Source organism: Spinacia oleracea, chromosome 2, assembly GCF_020520425.1.
Source record: "Spinacia oleracea cultivar Varoflay chromosome 2, BTI_SOV_V1, whole genome shotgun sequence".
Taxonomy (NCBI): domain Eukaryota; kingdom Viridiplantae; phylum Streptophyta; class Magnoliopsida; order Caryophyllales; family Amaranthaceae; genus Spinacia; species Spinacia oleracea.
The window spans coordinates 59,638,534-59,654,781 of NC_079488.1; the positions used below are offsets into that span (position 1 = coordinate 59,638,534).

General features: G+C 43.0%; 1 protein-coding gene and 1 pseudogene across 1 annotated transcript; one reads left to right on the forward strand and one right to left on the reverse strand.

Moving 5' to 3' along the window:
• Nucleotides 1–3,927: 3,927 nt before the first annotated feature.
• Nucleotides 3,928–5,634, reverse strand: LOC130467443 (uncharacterized). The gene is made up of 3 exons (XM_056835951.1): nucleotides 5,518–5,634; nucleotides 4,360–4,737; nucleotides 3,928–4,263 (listed from the first exon to the last, which is right to left on the reverse strand). The coding sequence occupies exons 1-3, from the start codon at nucleotides 5,632–5,634 to the stop codon at nucleotides 3,928–3,930; spliced, it is 831 nt and encodes a 276-aa protein (XP_056691929.1).
• A 235-nt stretch (nucleotides 5,635–5,869) lies between these two features.
• LOC130468298 (uncharacterized) lies at nucleotides 5,870–5,970 on the forward strand (annotated as a pseudogene).
• The last annotated feature ends 10,278 nt before the right edge of the window (nucleotides 5,971–16,248 follow it).

Below are 16,248 nucleotides of genomic sequence, written 5' to 3' on the forward strand. Positions count from 1 at the left end.
ATAAAATAACGAATCTCAATCCCCTTTTCATTTCACCCAAAACCTTCTATTTATAGAAACCTGCCATTTATGGAAACCTGCTAAAAATAGTAACTGTCGTAATGGGTAGTTGTTAAAAGTGGCAAGTCATAAAAGATAGAAACCTGTCAGAATTAGGTGTTGCACTCCAACATAAATCCTAAATGAGATAGAAATTGCGAGAGAATCCTGTTCCTAATACGATTCGAAAATAAGAGTTACGTATTAATTAAAATCCTAACGAGCCTAGAGTTCGTAACGGGCCCAGATGCATTCCATCATAAAATTAATACGCACTAAAAGACTCGATTAAGTCTCATACACTCCGGATTCTAAGAGTCCGAATCTGACAAAGAAACGGCCCAGACCCTATTTTCAACGCCTGGCTCTGGGCGCCGAAATCTTCGGCGCCCAGCCCTGGGCGCTGAAATTACCTGGGACGTGTTCTTTCCTAATTCTTCGTGGATTAGAGTTCTACAATTCTATCTTTCCACGAACTCTTTTCTATAAATATAGCCCCAAATTCGACGTGAAAAGACAACACACAATTCATATTCTGAGTATTGACTCTAAACCCCTAAGCCTAAGCCTCACGCTGCGAAATTGATCACGCGTTCCTGTCGCAATCGATCCAAACATCGAACAGAACGTATCCTGTCCCGTAATTTGAGATTCGTTAAATAAAAGGAGAAATAGCAAAGTCAAAGTGGTTAGATTTATGAGAACCGTGACGCACCTCTCAAGGGTGCGTCGTAATGTGTCCCTGTTCCATGATTTAATTGCTTTCCTCGCCCTATTATGAACTGTTAAACTAATTAAATCTGATTGTTCTATCATGCCTAATAAAGATAATATGTTGGGAAATTGGATTATCATGCTAGGTCCCTTAATACAATCTAAATCAGATAAACGCGCTCGATCTAGTATTATGTGTTGCATATTGTTAAAATCAACTCAGATTAGCTTAATAGTTAACGCATGTCCCTTCAATTATTTATGCTGAGCTAGTAAGGATATCCTGCCTCTGGAGTTATCGACGAGCGAGTATTCCTCTCGGTAGTTACAGTCCCCCGAACCCTCAATCTCTACCTTGCGGGTGTATGTTGAGAGATCTCCACACCAGGGATCACAGGGGAACCTACGGCCGTGTGGTCAAACATAATTGCACTCCCTTTATGTCACGATAACCGGGTTTTGTCAGTTTTTCTCATTGTCGTTAAAAAATAAATGGCGACTCCTATATTACTAGTCAATTGGGTGTAAACTCAGAGGAAATACAATTACACTTGATTTGACAAAAAGAAACGTCACAGCCACGAGGGACGAGGTCACGCATTAGCCTCGCGCTTTTTCGACCCCCTCACAGCATGCCACCAAGGAGGATGTCAGATTTGTTCAAATGGCTATCCCGCACCTCAATGATCCGGGAAATGAGCAATTTCCCGAAATCGAGCACACCTTGCTTCTCTTGAGTGGCCAACCACAAACCACCAAGTTCCGTGCCCGACAAGGCACCGGTAGCTCCCCTATAGAAAAGGGCATAGATGAGGAGGCGACTCATGATCCGGATGGCCGGATGATGGAATGAGGAAGACTTAGCCGAGGCGGAGAAGAAATCTCCATCGTCTCCGGTGAGCTCTCTCCACCAAATGTTTTCATTATAGTCATTAGCACACTCGGCCCTTGGATTCACGATGTAACCGATATTCGTTTTGATGGAGAAGAGGGAATTGATTTGGTTGTTATTCAACTTGTATTGGCGCCCGAAAATTTGGAAGCTCAATTCAACTACCTTTTCACCATCCTCATCTTCTACAAATTTCTTTCGAGCCGAGGAGAGGAACTCCAAAGTCACCCTTTTGTATGTAGGGGCACTCATCTTTGCAAACTCTTCCCACCCTAGGCCCTTGAGTAACTTGTCAACCTCGGCCTCAACCCCCAAGCTACGAACGCTTTCCCGATGAAAGAACTTAGTGGGCTTAATAGTCCTCTTGGAAAGGACTTCAAAGAAATCCCAAGAGCGTTGCTCGGTGAACTCAATTCCGTAAGTTTCCATGTTCGGAGGGGTTGGTGTCGTTGTTGTTTTCCTCTTTGATGAAGAGGTGATCGCGGCCTCGGTTGAGGCGGGGTTCTTCTTTGATCGCTTTGGTGCCATTGAAATGAGTTGATGCTAAGAAAAAATCTACAAAACAAAAAGAAACAGACCAAGACACACAAAGAGGGATAAACTAAGTTAGTTCACAATCTAGGACGAACGAACAACTACAAGAGCTAAGAGTTAACGATCTTCATCAATTCATCATCAAGCTCTAAACATTACACAAACTCCTCAACAAGGTTGAACTAACCACATTACTCCATACTAACCACCACAAACAATCACCATTACTTCCACAAACAAATAAAATAAAAGTATCCCAAAATCTCATTAAATCATCTCAAAAAGTCTAGAGCTTAAATGGAACAAGGAATTAAACATGCAAAGCTCATCTAGACAATTAAAGACTAAGCATAACACAAACATGCATCAACTAACACCCAAAAATCAAAAATTTCAGAAAATTCAAACATTTTATGAACATGGTGAAAATGGAATGAAAAATAAGAATTAAGGGAAAGAAATCATCACCACAAGCAAAGGAAGTGGACTAGAATTGATCCCAAGATGCCTCTAGAGCTCCAATTTACCACACACACAATTGAGAACAATTTCACAAAAACCCTAGAAATTGGGGGTTTTGCAAAAAAAATATGAAATTTTGGGGATTTTGGGGGTTGGGATGAATGAGAAAGAGAGAATTTGATGAATGGGAAGTGAAATTTGTGAAGGGAAGTAAGTGAAATTGATGAGGAGTAGTAGTAGTAAGTGAGAGAAGAGAGTAATGGAGAAGTGAGAGAATGAGATTCGGACGAATGAAGAAGAAAAGAAAAGAAACTTGCGAATTTTCGAATAAATGCCTGCAATGGCAACCCCGCCAGGCTGTGCGATCGAACAGAATAAGTCGTTCGGTCGCACAGACCTGTGCGATAGCACGGAAATGATCATTCAATCGCACAGACCTTGTGCGGTCGAATTTTCAGAGCTGTGGGATCGAGTGCCAAAGATTTGCCATTCTGCCTCAAAAACGAGTTTTGTGCGACCGAACAACAGGACACGTTCGGTCGCACAAAACAAGATTTTGCACTATTTTCACAAGCTTCCTATTTAAATCGAAAATGAAACTAATTAATGGAAATTAAAGCCCCAAAATCAAATAAAAACTAAAGCTAGGAGTTAGACAACCGGGTTGCCTCCCGGATAGCGCTCGTTTAACGTCATTAGCTTGACGAATCCCCACAAAGCTCATGGGGGGACAAGAATGAGACCAATACACGGGTTGCCTCCCGGTAGCGCTCGTTTAACGTCATTAGCTTGACAGACCACCCCAAAAGGTCAAGGGGGGCCAAAGACAACCAACCTTGGGTCAACACTAGTCAACATGCATTTCTTTGCCCCTTTGGGAACAAAGATCTTACCGACATCACCATTCAAGAGGCGGAAACCAAATAATCCACCAACATCCCCCTCCTCGGGACTCGATGGACTCTTAGCTGACTTCTTGGCTTTCTTAGCCGATCCATGAAACACTTTGGAGGGTTTAGCTCCATTATCATCATCAACTTACATGCATTTCAAATATCTCGGGGATGGTTACAACATCTTCAAGCTCATCCCCAAGCGCCTTTGGGACTCCATGGACATTCTTGTCATCAAGAGAGGACCTAGCAAGCTCATTAGCACACTTAGAAACATGAAAATTGTTAGAAGATTTAGCACAAGAGTGGTTGTTCTCAACACAAGCAAGAGTGTCAATTTTCATGCTACTTTTCATTTTAGAGCAACAATGTTCATCAATTGCAAGCTTGAAACTAGCCTTGGCGTCTCCCGCTTTCAAAGTGATTAGTCCTTCTTGCACATCGATAAGAGCACCCGCGGTGGCCAAAAATGGCCTCCCCAAGATAATGGGGGGTATGGGCATCCTCATCAATGTCCAAGACGACGACATCCACAAGGAAAGTAAGCTCGCCAACCACTAGGGGAACATCCTCAACCTTGCCAATAGGATACTTGACCGAACGGTCGGCAAGTTGCAAGGTGATGTTGGTTGGGACAAGATCTCCAACGTCAAGCTTGGCAAACACCGAATAAGGTAGTATACTAACGCTAGCACCCAAATCACACAAGGCATTGCTTATTTCAAGCTCCTTAATAGCACAAGGGATAGAAAAACTTCCCGGGTCTTTGAGTTTGGGTGGCGTTTTGTTAAGAATGATAGCACTAAAATTCTCGGTGAGGTTCACCGTCTCCTTTACGTCAAGATCTCGCTTCCCACTCAAGACTTCCTTGAGAAATCTCGTATAAGAAGGAATTTGTTTCAAAGCATCCTTAAAGGGGATAGTGACATACAATTGTCGAAGAATCACAAGAAATTTTGCGAATTGCACATCCCATTTGTGTCTATGGGGATAGGGGGAAAAAGGAGTTGGGAGAGGAGGAAGAGGAGTCTCCTTCGACTTATCACCATCACTCATGTCGTCGACACGAGACTTCTCTTCCGCATCATCACGGTCCGAGGACTCATTTCCCGTAGAACTCTCACCCCTAGAGCTAGGAGCTTCAACATGCGTAGCACTATCATCTAAGGTCTTCCCACTCCTTGTCACAATGGCATACAATTGCTTAGGAGATTGACCTTGGGGTGGGAGACTTGTATGCACTTGTTGCTCTTTGATAGTGCTAGCTAGTTGAGCAAGTTGGGTCTCAATCATCTTCAAGTGAGTGTTGGATTGTTTGAATCCATCCTCAAACTCGACATTCTTCTTGGCTTGCGCCCCCACAAACGACTCCCTGAGAGCCTCAAGATTAGACTTGAGAGGCGGGAGTGGTGGAGGTGCAACGCCATAACCACTAAGGTTTGCTTGATATTGGTTGCCAAAGGTCCTCGGTCCATTGAATCCGGGAGGTGGCAATTGAGATGCACCATAAGGAACTCCCGAGTTCAAAGGATAACCCCCACTTGAGGCACCCCTAAATTTCCCATAAGAGTAGTTATAACCCCCTCCACCTTGATGGTTGGGATTATAACCCCCTTGGTTGTATTGACCTTGATTGTCAAAACCTAAAGCTTGACCATAGAGAGCTTGGCTTTGATAGCCTTGTGCTCTATAGCCACCTCGATTTTGGCTATCATACCCACTTCCTTGGCCATAGCCTTGGTGGGGACCATACATGGAGGGCCCTCTAGGTTGCCTAGCAAAATTAGGATTGTTAGGGTTATCATTCCTAGACTTCTCATTGATGGCATAAGCATACTCTACATCAAACTCTCCTTCATACGAAGGGCCATAATCCACAAATGACAAGTTATGAACTAAGGGGCATGCATCGGGGGAATGACTGTAGTCTTGGCAATTTTCACAAAAGAATGTGCCCGGAGGCATTGAGCCATAAGAACTAACCTTGCCCTTCCCCTTAGAGAGAAGAGTGGCCGAGGGAGGAGGGATTGTAGACGGTGATGGCGATTGGCTTGGTGTATTTTTGAGCTTCTCCAAGCGTGAGGTAAGCTTCTCAATCATCCGTGCTTGCTCTATGGCGTACACCGAACCCTTACCATCTTCACCTCTACCTTTCCCATCATAATTCCTTGTGCCTACATTCCAAGATTGGTAGTTTTGAACTACATCCTCAATGATTTCCTCTATTTGATCCTCAGTTTTATTCATAATGGGGCCTCCCGCGCCCGCATCAAGACTTGTCTTCGAACTTGGACTCAACCCCAAGTAAAATGTTTGGAGCAACAACCATTTAGGAATCCCATGGTGTGGGCATTCCCTTTGGTACTCCTTGAAACGATCCCAAGCTTCGAAGAGTGACTCATCTCGCTTTTTCTCAAAGGATTGGATCTTGTGGCGACACTCCGCCGTCTTCCCATGCGAGTAGAACTTGTTTAAGAATGCACTTGTCACTTCGGTCCAAGTGCGAAGTGAGTTGGGCTTGACCTCCTTGTCAAGCCAATCACTTGCTCGCCCAAGTAGAGAGAACCGAAACAATGTCAACCTCACATAATCCGATGTGACACCATTGTGCTTGATTGTGTCACAATAGTGCTCGAACTGTTTGAGATGTTCGTGAGGTGATTCATTACTCTTCCCACAAAAGGGGTGGCTTTGCACCAAATTGATCAAGGCGGGCTTGATCTCATAGTTGTTGGCACCCGTTGTTGGGGCTTGAATACCACATGTAGCTTCGAATGCCCCCGGTATTCCCATGTTCTTAACCGGGAGCGCCATGTTCTCAAACACTTGCTCACTCTCTTGTTGTTCCTCACCAACACTCAACGATGCGAATCTGTTATTGCTTGATGAGCTAGACCGTACACGCCTTTGTCTCCTAAGTGTCCTCTCCAATTCAAGGTCAAGAGGATGGAGAATCCTTTGACGAGCACGCCAAGGAAAAAGAAAGCTAAGCGAAATTGCAATGTTTTTGTTTTTTCTAATGATGAACTAGTCTCAACTAAAACTCAAAAACAACAAACGCTCCCCGGCAACGGCGCCATTTTGATAGGTGTATTTTCCGTCGTTGATAGAAAACAACCTATGCAAACAATATTTATAAAACCACTCAACTAACCGGCTAGCGGTAAGCAAAGGGATCGTCCCAAAGAAACGGTGGTTATCGAGTTTGAAAGTCAATCTAGTTCGAACAAGAATTTGGTTTTGAATTGTCACTTTTAAGAATCTAAAAACTACGAATTATGCTAAATTGAATCAAGAAAGGGAGATGTTAGGGAGTCGGGGATAGACTAGGAAAATCGGGGGAAATGAATTCAACTATCTAGCAATGATGATCATGCAACGAAGTGACGATTAGGCAAATAGCATCTAAAGACGAACCCGCCACCTCTCGGATAGGGAACGCTAAGCGTCTAATCCACGGAAGAGCTTTCGCCTAATCCTAGATTAAACTAACTAGCATATAATAGGCACCGCCATTTGATCACACAAGATAGGCCCACAATCTCTTGCCAAACCTAACCTATGGTTCCACGTGATTCTAATCGAATAGCATTTGCAACTACCAATCAATTAGCATGGATGTCCTATCATCAAATCATATTTAATCACATGAATCAATCAACAATCAATAATCAATTTCCCCTAATTAAGCCCCTAGATTCTCCCCTTTCCCTAATCTAATTCTACTCACTAATCATTCTAGAAATCAAGCAATCCATTAATTCTAAGCTAGCAAGCATGAAATTGAAGGAGTAAGAGAAGAGAATTTAAGAATTCAATTGCACAATCAACTAAGAATTAATAATCAAAGTAACTTCAATCAATGAAATCAAGAATTCAAGAAATTAAGGAATTGAAGAACAATAAACAACAAAGCAAGAGCAAGAATTAAGAAACTAAGAATTAAATTGCAAGATTGAAGAAGAGTTAAGAAGGATTACAAATTGAAGCTTGAATGGAGGAGAGTTTCTCTCTCTATAATTGCTAAAAATCTACTTTTAGAATCTCCAATTATCAACTAAAATTCTCCTCTCTACAAAATAAATCGAAAAATCTATTTATAAGTTTCCCCAAAAAGAAGCCAGAATTCGAATAAGAGCAGCCCGCGCAACCATTTGGTCGCACAGACCTTTTGTGCGACCGAACGTAAAAGAATCATTCGAGCAAATACCGGGTCTTGTGCGAGCGAAGGCAGCGAAGAACACTTCCTTCGTCATGTGCAACCGAACGAAGAACCCTGTTCGGTCGAATGGGATTCCTTTGGCTCATAATTCCTTCGCAGCTTCATTTGGTCGAACAAGGAAAGCCGTTTGGGCGCACAACTTTTGCACGGTCGAGTAGAGCACATTGTGCAGTCGCATCCCAAGTTAGGGACATTCTGCCTCCAAAAACCAAATCTGTGCGACCAAACAACAGAGCACGTTCGATCACACAAAACCTGTGCTGTCGAATTACTAGGGTTGTGCGGTCGTTTTACAATCTTGGGACATTCTGCCTCAAAAATCCGTTTTGTGCGACCGAATGGGAGAGGGCATTCGACCGCACAAAACTGGAATCTCCTTGAATTCCATTTGCACTACCTGTTCGGGCGCACAAAACGCCACTCAACCGCACAAGCCCTGTTTTGGCTCAAATTCACTTGTTTTCCATCATTTTTCATCAAGACACCTATAAAGCACAAGATGGAACAAAACTTATAAATCTCACACAAAAAGCTATAAAAACTATAAAAAAGCATAAAAACTAACATAAAATCCTAGGCTAAGAGCGAGATAAATATCGCTCATCATATGCAATGATAGCAGGGAAGGATTGATGCAAGAAATGATCCAACAACATCCCTATTTAAACAAGAGTCGGCTTGTACGTCAGCCCACATGCGCCAGGCACCAAGCCCGCGCCAGGCACCAAGCCCGCGCCAGACGCCGGGAGCCTGCACCAAAGGACGAGGCCACCGTCCTCTCTTATGACTCCGAGTACACACTCTTTAGTGTTTCGGACAGCAGAGTACAACCTCCATTATTCAAGATTCCAAAGCCGCAAGACGCGCAATTTCAAGCAGTCCGGATCAACGCGTCGGGCATATTTCGAATCAATTTTTTTTCAAAATTCAAGCATTCTAGTCCTAAATCGGCGTCCTAAGTCAAGTCTGCATGTGCATTAGCAAAAGTTGAATATACTTTTACTTGCGCTTTTCCTAACCAAAAAACCTCAGTCAAAGTGGGTGCTTATAGTGGGTATATACACCCGAAAAAATGGCAAATTTTCTCAAATTTTTTGCAAATTTATCATGCATGCATATAGCTACAAAATTTCAAGGCACACACTACGCATACAATTTCAAGGATTCGAACATACAAAAACCAATCTTCAGATTTTACAAACCAATTCAGTTCAAAACCATACAAACTATACAAAAATCCAAGTTTCAAGCCATACAAATACAACACAATTCAGCCTATACATAATCAACCCAGGCAAGCTGGAACTCGCTACCATGCAGGGTCAGTCTGAGTCATCATCAGCGGTGACGTCAACCACAGGCGCCTTGTCCTTGTTTCGCCTCCTAAGGCGCTCCAACTCCCGATCCAGCTCCGTCCCAGGGGTACTAGGATCCTCCTCCGAGATACGAAGTGTGCCAGTGGAGGGATGAACTCCCTGCTGAGAAGAGGAATACTGATAAGGCGGAGGCATCGACATATACGGGAACGACCCAAACATTTGTGTCTGGCGCATCCTCTCCGTCTCCGCATAGCAAGCCCATGAACCTGCACCCCAAGGCTGAGGACCACTTCCTCCGAAGTAGTAACCAGAAGGAGGAACAAAGGGCCGTGAACCGCTAGCACCTCCAAATGAATGCCTGGTGGGATCAACATGTACAAAAGGGGAAGCTCCCCGCTCAGCATCAGAATGCCTCTGATGAGCACCAGCACCGGACCCCTGTCCCAGCTCCAAGCTCAGTCCCTCCTGTCCCAAGGACGTATCCGCCTGAGGCTCCCTGTCAATAGCGTCTCTACGGTCTCGACGGCGCTCCTATACAAAATACAATTTCAAGAATCAATTTCCCAGTTGGAATTTCCAGTATACAAGTTTCAAGATCAAGTGAGGTACCTCTCTGTTCCGGCCAGAAAGCTTCCGGGTCAGCTTGGCGCACTGCCTCTTCCAAGAATCAAGCAAGAGCATCCAGCGACGCACTCTCACCCGAGGCGCCTGCATACAAAGTTCAAGATCAATTTTCCCATACAAAGTTACAAATAGTTTCAAAAATGCAACAGTACTTACAGGGGCGTAATGCTCAGGTACAGCATCATATGATTTCCGGTGCGGAGGAGAAGCCCAATGAATGGTCTCCACCACCTCTTCCCCGTCCGAGTTCTCATAGCGGAGGATCCTATCAGCATGAGGAATGTCCTCAGGATCAACCTCCTCCTCCTACATACAATCATACAATCATACAATCATGCAATCAATACAAGAATATAAGAATACAAGATACAAGATTCAAAAGCTCACCGGCAGTACGAAGTGTACTGGTGGGGCCAACCTCCTCAGGAAGTCATCATAGCTACCCTTCCTGTGTACAAACTCCCTCCAAGAGCGGCAAACAGCCTCGCCCCTAGCCTCCACATAGAGTCGGGCAAGATCTTCATCCAGAGCGAACATGGACTCCGGTGGATCCTTGGGGACAAGCCTATCCCCTGAATGGTGTTGAAGGGACACTCGCTCCCCCCATATACCACATATGGCGGTACACCCCTGGAAGCAAAACCCGCCGCCTAGACAGGAAATGGGCACGAGCAGCCGAGACAGGTCAATCGCGTAGGTAAAAGGACGCCATACCACCTGCAAAGCAAACAATTCAGGCAACAGTACAAATACAAATACAAGAAAGCAAAACAGTACAAAAGATTACATCTTCAGCGGATAGAACTCTCCAAGCCCTGCGAGAAGCCGCCAGAGACGCACCAACGCGCACCGCTCCTATCCAAGAGGCAGCATACGGGTAAGCCGCATCTCTAGTACGCTCCGGCGCCAAAGTCGGAAAGTGCTCATAGATCCAAATCTTTCAAGGAACAAGCAAAACATCAGTCAAGTTCAAAATACAAGCATACAAGTACAAAGTACAAAGTACAAGGAGTCTCAAATACCTCCAGCACGCTCCATAGAGCAGCCATGCTCGGGTCATTCCCCAGTGCAGTCGGGGAGGCCCACTTCATCTCGTACAAAAGGTGGCTGTATGCCAAGCCACCCCAGTTATAGCTCGAAACAGCTCCCAAGTCCCGCAAAGCGGACAAGAATTTGATGTGCACCCGACTATTCCTACTCGGGGCCATCACTCTGCTCACCAAGGCTAGGAGGAAGAGCCTAACCCTCTGCTCCGCGGACACACCCCCACCGCAGATAGCCTCCACAATCACCTTCACGGAAGCGTGAGCATCATCATCAGACAAGTCAACAACAGGGCCGAGCAAGTCCCTGGCAGCGGCCGAGCGCCACATCAGCTCAGAATTAAAGGTCACATTCCTCTCAGAAATAGGAAGACCTGTAATCATAGCAAATTCAAGAGGGGTGATAGTAATCTCCCCCCATGCCATGTGGAAAGTGTTGGTGGTATCCCACCACCGCTCTAACAAAGCCCACAAACGGTTTTTAATCCCTGTTCTCCTCGGAGAACCTCCCATGGTGCGCCAGAAATCGGCCAGGCCCATCTGCGACCAAATCTCCATAGCCTCCGCATCAGCGCGAAGAGCTTTAAAGGCCCTCTGAACCTCCACCAAGGACCAGTAAGTACGGAAAGGCTTTTCATCGGCCTACAGGTGAACGAGTTAGCTCAAGACCTATACAATTACAAAGTACAAACCCAAAACACAGTACAAGACTCACCATGCCAGCGCGAGGCCGTTGAGACAAGTGCCAATCCGGTCGAAACACCAGGTCGGAAGGGATCCAACCAGTACTAGGGAAAGCGGGCGCATCTCGGGGAACCATACCCCCATCTGGCGCATTTATTGCAGCCGCTTCATCATCCGAAGCGTCTTCCTCGGCAACTCGAACCACATATGATTCAGCGAGTTTCCTCCGAGTGTGACGAGGCATACTAAATCAAGTAGCATACAAAGTGTCAAAATTCTAAACTGGGGGCTATCCTATGCTGGCCTATACAAAGTCAAAAGATTCGAAACAACAATCCCCAGTGGACCTCTAGTTCAAGATGCAAATTCCTACACCAACGCCTAGGCTACCCGCACCGAAGCAGGTATTCAAATTCCTACACCAACGCCTAGGCTACCCACGCCGAAGCAGGTATACAAGTTCTACATCAACGCCTAGGCTACCCACGCCGAAGCAGGTATTCAAATTCCTACACCAACGCCTAGGCTACCCACGCCGAAGCAGGTATACAAGTCCTACATCAACGCCTAGGCTATCCATGCCGAAGCAGATACAAGTTCAAAAAATTGAAAAGTACAAGTTCCAACAGTTCAAGTTCAAGTGGCTATCAAACAGTTTTCTACAAGATTCAGGAAGCTTAAGCATACGAGCATCATTTCAAAGTACGAGAAAATCAAAACTACATGCAATCCTAGAGTTATTTCATAAGCAAAAACGTGAAAAACTTACATGGACGAGGCAAGAACAAGACCAAGGGAAGAGCCTAGTCGACCTTTGAGAGAGAAAAGAGCAAAGAATTCAAGAGAATGTGCCTCAAAATGGCACGGCAAGGGGAGCTTTTATAGCTGAGCCCCGCGCCAGACACTGCCCCTGCGCACTGCGCTGCCCTGCTGCATGCGTGAATCTGCAGCGCGCGCGGTCTCCCGTGCTGATTGCACGTCCTTTGCTGCTACGGTCTTCCGCACCAAGCATCAAACGTTGCATCGAGCCATCCATCGAAAATACGGGTATACACCTGTATCTCCAAGTGCAAACAGATTAATATTTCAAGAATACAAAGTCCAAAAAATACAACGACTCAGGCGCCCAACTCCCAACGGACCCAAGCTCCGGGAAAGTCAGTCGAAATTTCAAAAACCTAAGGGCCAGAAAAAGCTCTTATCCCCAGCAAAGCACATCCCCAACAGATTAACTCCGGGTATTCAAATTCAAAAATTCAAGATTCAAAAATTCAAATTTTCGATGCCAAGCTCCGTCCTGAACTGAAGGTGGAAAAATACAAGTACAAACCGGAGTCATCACCAACCGCACCGAGGTAGACTCTATCCTTTTCTAACGCCTGTTTTATGCAGGTACCGGCGTACAAAGAGTGGTCTCGATTGCAGAACATCTTGACCATTCTCCGTCCCTTTCGAAATACTTTGACTTGCGCTTTCCTAACCGAACGCTCAGTCAAAGTGGGGGCTTCTGTAGACACCTAAATTGTGTCTCCCCTTTGGGATGATGACGATACCATTATCCTTGTTAGGTGATTGGAGTAACTCCAGGCGGAAATCCCAATTGCTAAGAATATTTCCAAATTCAAGACCAAAAATCCAACCCCCGAGATCATTCCCCTTTCGGTTCCCGGTACAAAATTGTAACACCCCCATAATCCTCCCTATTTAAAACACCTTATATTTGAGAATAGAGAAACATAGGGGTGTTACTGCCACAATGGAACGTATAAGGCAGATGAAATAATGAATTAAAAACCGGTTTAACCTTTATAGTCTAACTTTGAAAACAAACAGCGGAAGTCTTAAAAATAGATAGTCCAAAATACAATGTGGAGACCTCGATGGCCCCTTATTAAATTCAAACTCCAACACAAGGAATAGATCAATTAAGTAATTGTAATACATAAAAATCCAAACCCATGTAATGTTCGTAAAAGCCACTTCAAAATCTATTCCCATGCATGCTTACTCTCAAACATGTAGATTGACTGCTCCCCATAATCTGACTGCTCCCCATAATCCCAAATGAAATTATGGTTCACCGCAGGGCCAACATATAAAGAGACGTGGCCAACAACAACAAAGATCAAGTCAGCTAAAGCTGAGTACGTACTAAAGCAATAATGATTTAATATTAAACACCCTAGACACGATACTATTAAATAATGCACCTTAGAATACGACTCTAAACTTCCCGACTCAACCTTGATTTATGTGAATTAGAATTGGCGTTGTAATATAAAATATTGATCGTACCTAACGATCATATAAGAGTGTCGAAGAGTCCTAGACGTGCCTTCGAATATGTAACTTTAAACTTACTAGAGCGTCCTCTAGTACAAACAAACCTTGAATCAGTATGCATACCCCTGAGAAGAGTCCTTGACGTGCCTTCTCCAGGAAGTTTAACTACTTAGTTAACTCGATTTCTGTAGGTACAAGCGCCCTAGCGCATAATAAAAAGTGCAGGATACTAATACGAAGATTGTCCCTTTACTCATACTGCTACTACTCGAGAAATTTTCTCTGAGAGCTTACAAGCCATTCCTTTCACTTTAAATGCTTTAGTAATTTTACATAATATATGTACAATATAAGAAACACAACTTCTAACTGTTTAGGACGAGGGATCAAACAATTAGGACACTCATTATTAAGCCTTTAGTCCTTGGCTCGGAGGTTTTGAGGAACCTCCTAACATACTATGTTTGAACTTAGTCTAATTGACAATAGTAAACTTGTAAAGAAACATGAAATACTGTTAAAGATAATGCTTTCTTCTTATAATAAATAAACAACAACGACTTACTCCCAAGTGTATGCATCACAACACAATCATTAAAATACAAACCATTCCATGTCCTACTCATGCCACTAATACTACTAGTACTCTTTAGGACTAGTACGTACCTTTTTGAAGTACGAAAATAGCTTAAGGGTAACGGGCTAGCTAGAATCTCCCTTCTACGAACTTGGTACACATGGTGGTGGTGAAGGCGGTTGAGCTAGCCGCGAGGAAAGAACGCAGTAGCACTGTAGCATGAACCGACACATCCAAGAGAAGGAAACACGGGAGAAGAGGACGGTGGAGGCGTGAAACAAAAGACCAAAAGCAAAAGATGGGTTTAGGGGTTTAATAAAAATAATTCTGATTAACTAGTCCTTCATTGACTAATTAGGGTAAAATAAGGTCAAACCCTCTAACACTTTTTATTCTCAATGAAACCTTAGAATATGTACTCCTTTTCCTTTTCCAAAAATTTATTTTCTTTAATTAGAATATAAAACTTCACATCTATTTGTGTCCTTGATTAATATAATAACATTTCAAAATATTTGAAACATAAAACTTAATATATTTCCTTGAAACATCTAATAAAATTCACAAAAATACGGAGTATCACATGCTTTACCCCTTATAAGAAGTTTCGACCTCGAAACTTGGGGTTCCATATTTTTATAATATATAATAAAATGATAAAGTTACGGAGTATCACACAGTTACCTCCTTAAAACAAGTTTCGCCCTCGAAATTTAGGGTTCACCTTTTTAAATGATTTAAAAAAAATTGCTTTGGATTTCAAACTTGTCGATACTTTAACAAATAAACCCTTAGAAAAATTACTTTAGATTCGGCCTTGTTGATAAATTGTGTGACAAAGATTCTTCCCAAATCTCACACTCTTATCAGTGGAATGGTCCTGCAAATAGCCTATCCCTTCTCTCCTCCAAAAGGGCAAACCAATCTCCGGCTCCGCGCACCTGCTGACACCTTTCGATAGGGAATACACACATATCTTAAAACCATAGAAAAATGCAGAAAGTTTGGACGGTTTCTACCCCCTTAAAAAAAAGTAACGTCCCCGAAACTCATCATAACTCGATGAAAATAATTTTGGGTAGTTCTTTCTCATGTCCTCTCCAGACTCGTGGATTACAATGATCATAGGACCTTAACGATATTTCCATCCTTATTATTCTAACTTTGAAGTTATAATTCCAAGGTTTTGCTTGGTTTCCAAATAAGAAAATCACTAATATAACTCATTTTCTACATTTACACGCTATTTTCCCGATATCTTATTAATTTTAACAACCGGACAATTTCCGCTCATACTCCCTTTTTTCTAGAATTCATCACTCTTTTTATGGGAGAAATCTTCTCTTAAATTCACGATCCTGAACCACTCAAATCTTCTCTTAACATCATATGATTTATTCTGCTCTAACTTTATTATTTTTTTATTTTTTTTTCAAGACTCATACAATTTGGTATAATCTCCTTTTTTAAGGATGATCTTTAACTTTTTCTTTTAATCCTTTCTCATATTCCTTTAAAACTAAACTATCTTAATGACTTTATACTTGTCAAGTTCATCTATATTTTCCCTGTGCCTCTTCCTTACAAGTTCAAGGTTTCAATACTCTCCCATTTACCTCAAATAATTTTTCTTTATCTCAAAATACTCAATCTCCAAACATTTTTACATAATTCTTCAATCTTTCACTTCCACTCCGCATGACGAACATGCAATTCTTTTATACAATTCTCTATGAATACATTCACATTCAATATAGTTTACGGGAATACGATTTATGAATTCCTTGTACCTATCAAACATAAGCTTATCCAATCTCATTCTAGATAGTAATTGGATATAAGTTCTTTCGCTTAATCTCAAACTCTTATACAACCATTGGTTTGGTTTTTGCTCCTTTAAGACTTGTGATCCTCCAATTCTTGTAATGTTTAGAGTTTCTTGAACATTGGCCCACATACCCC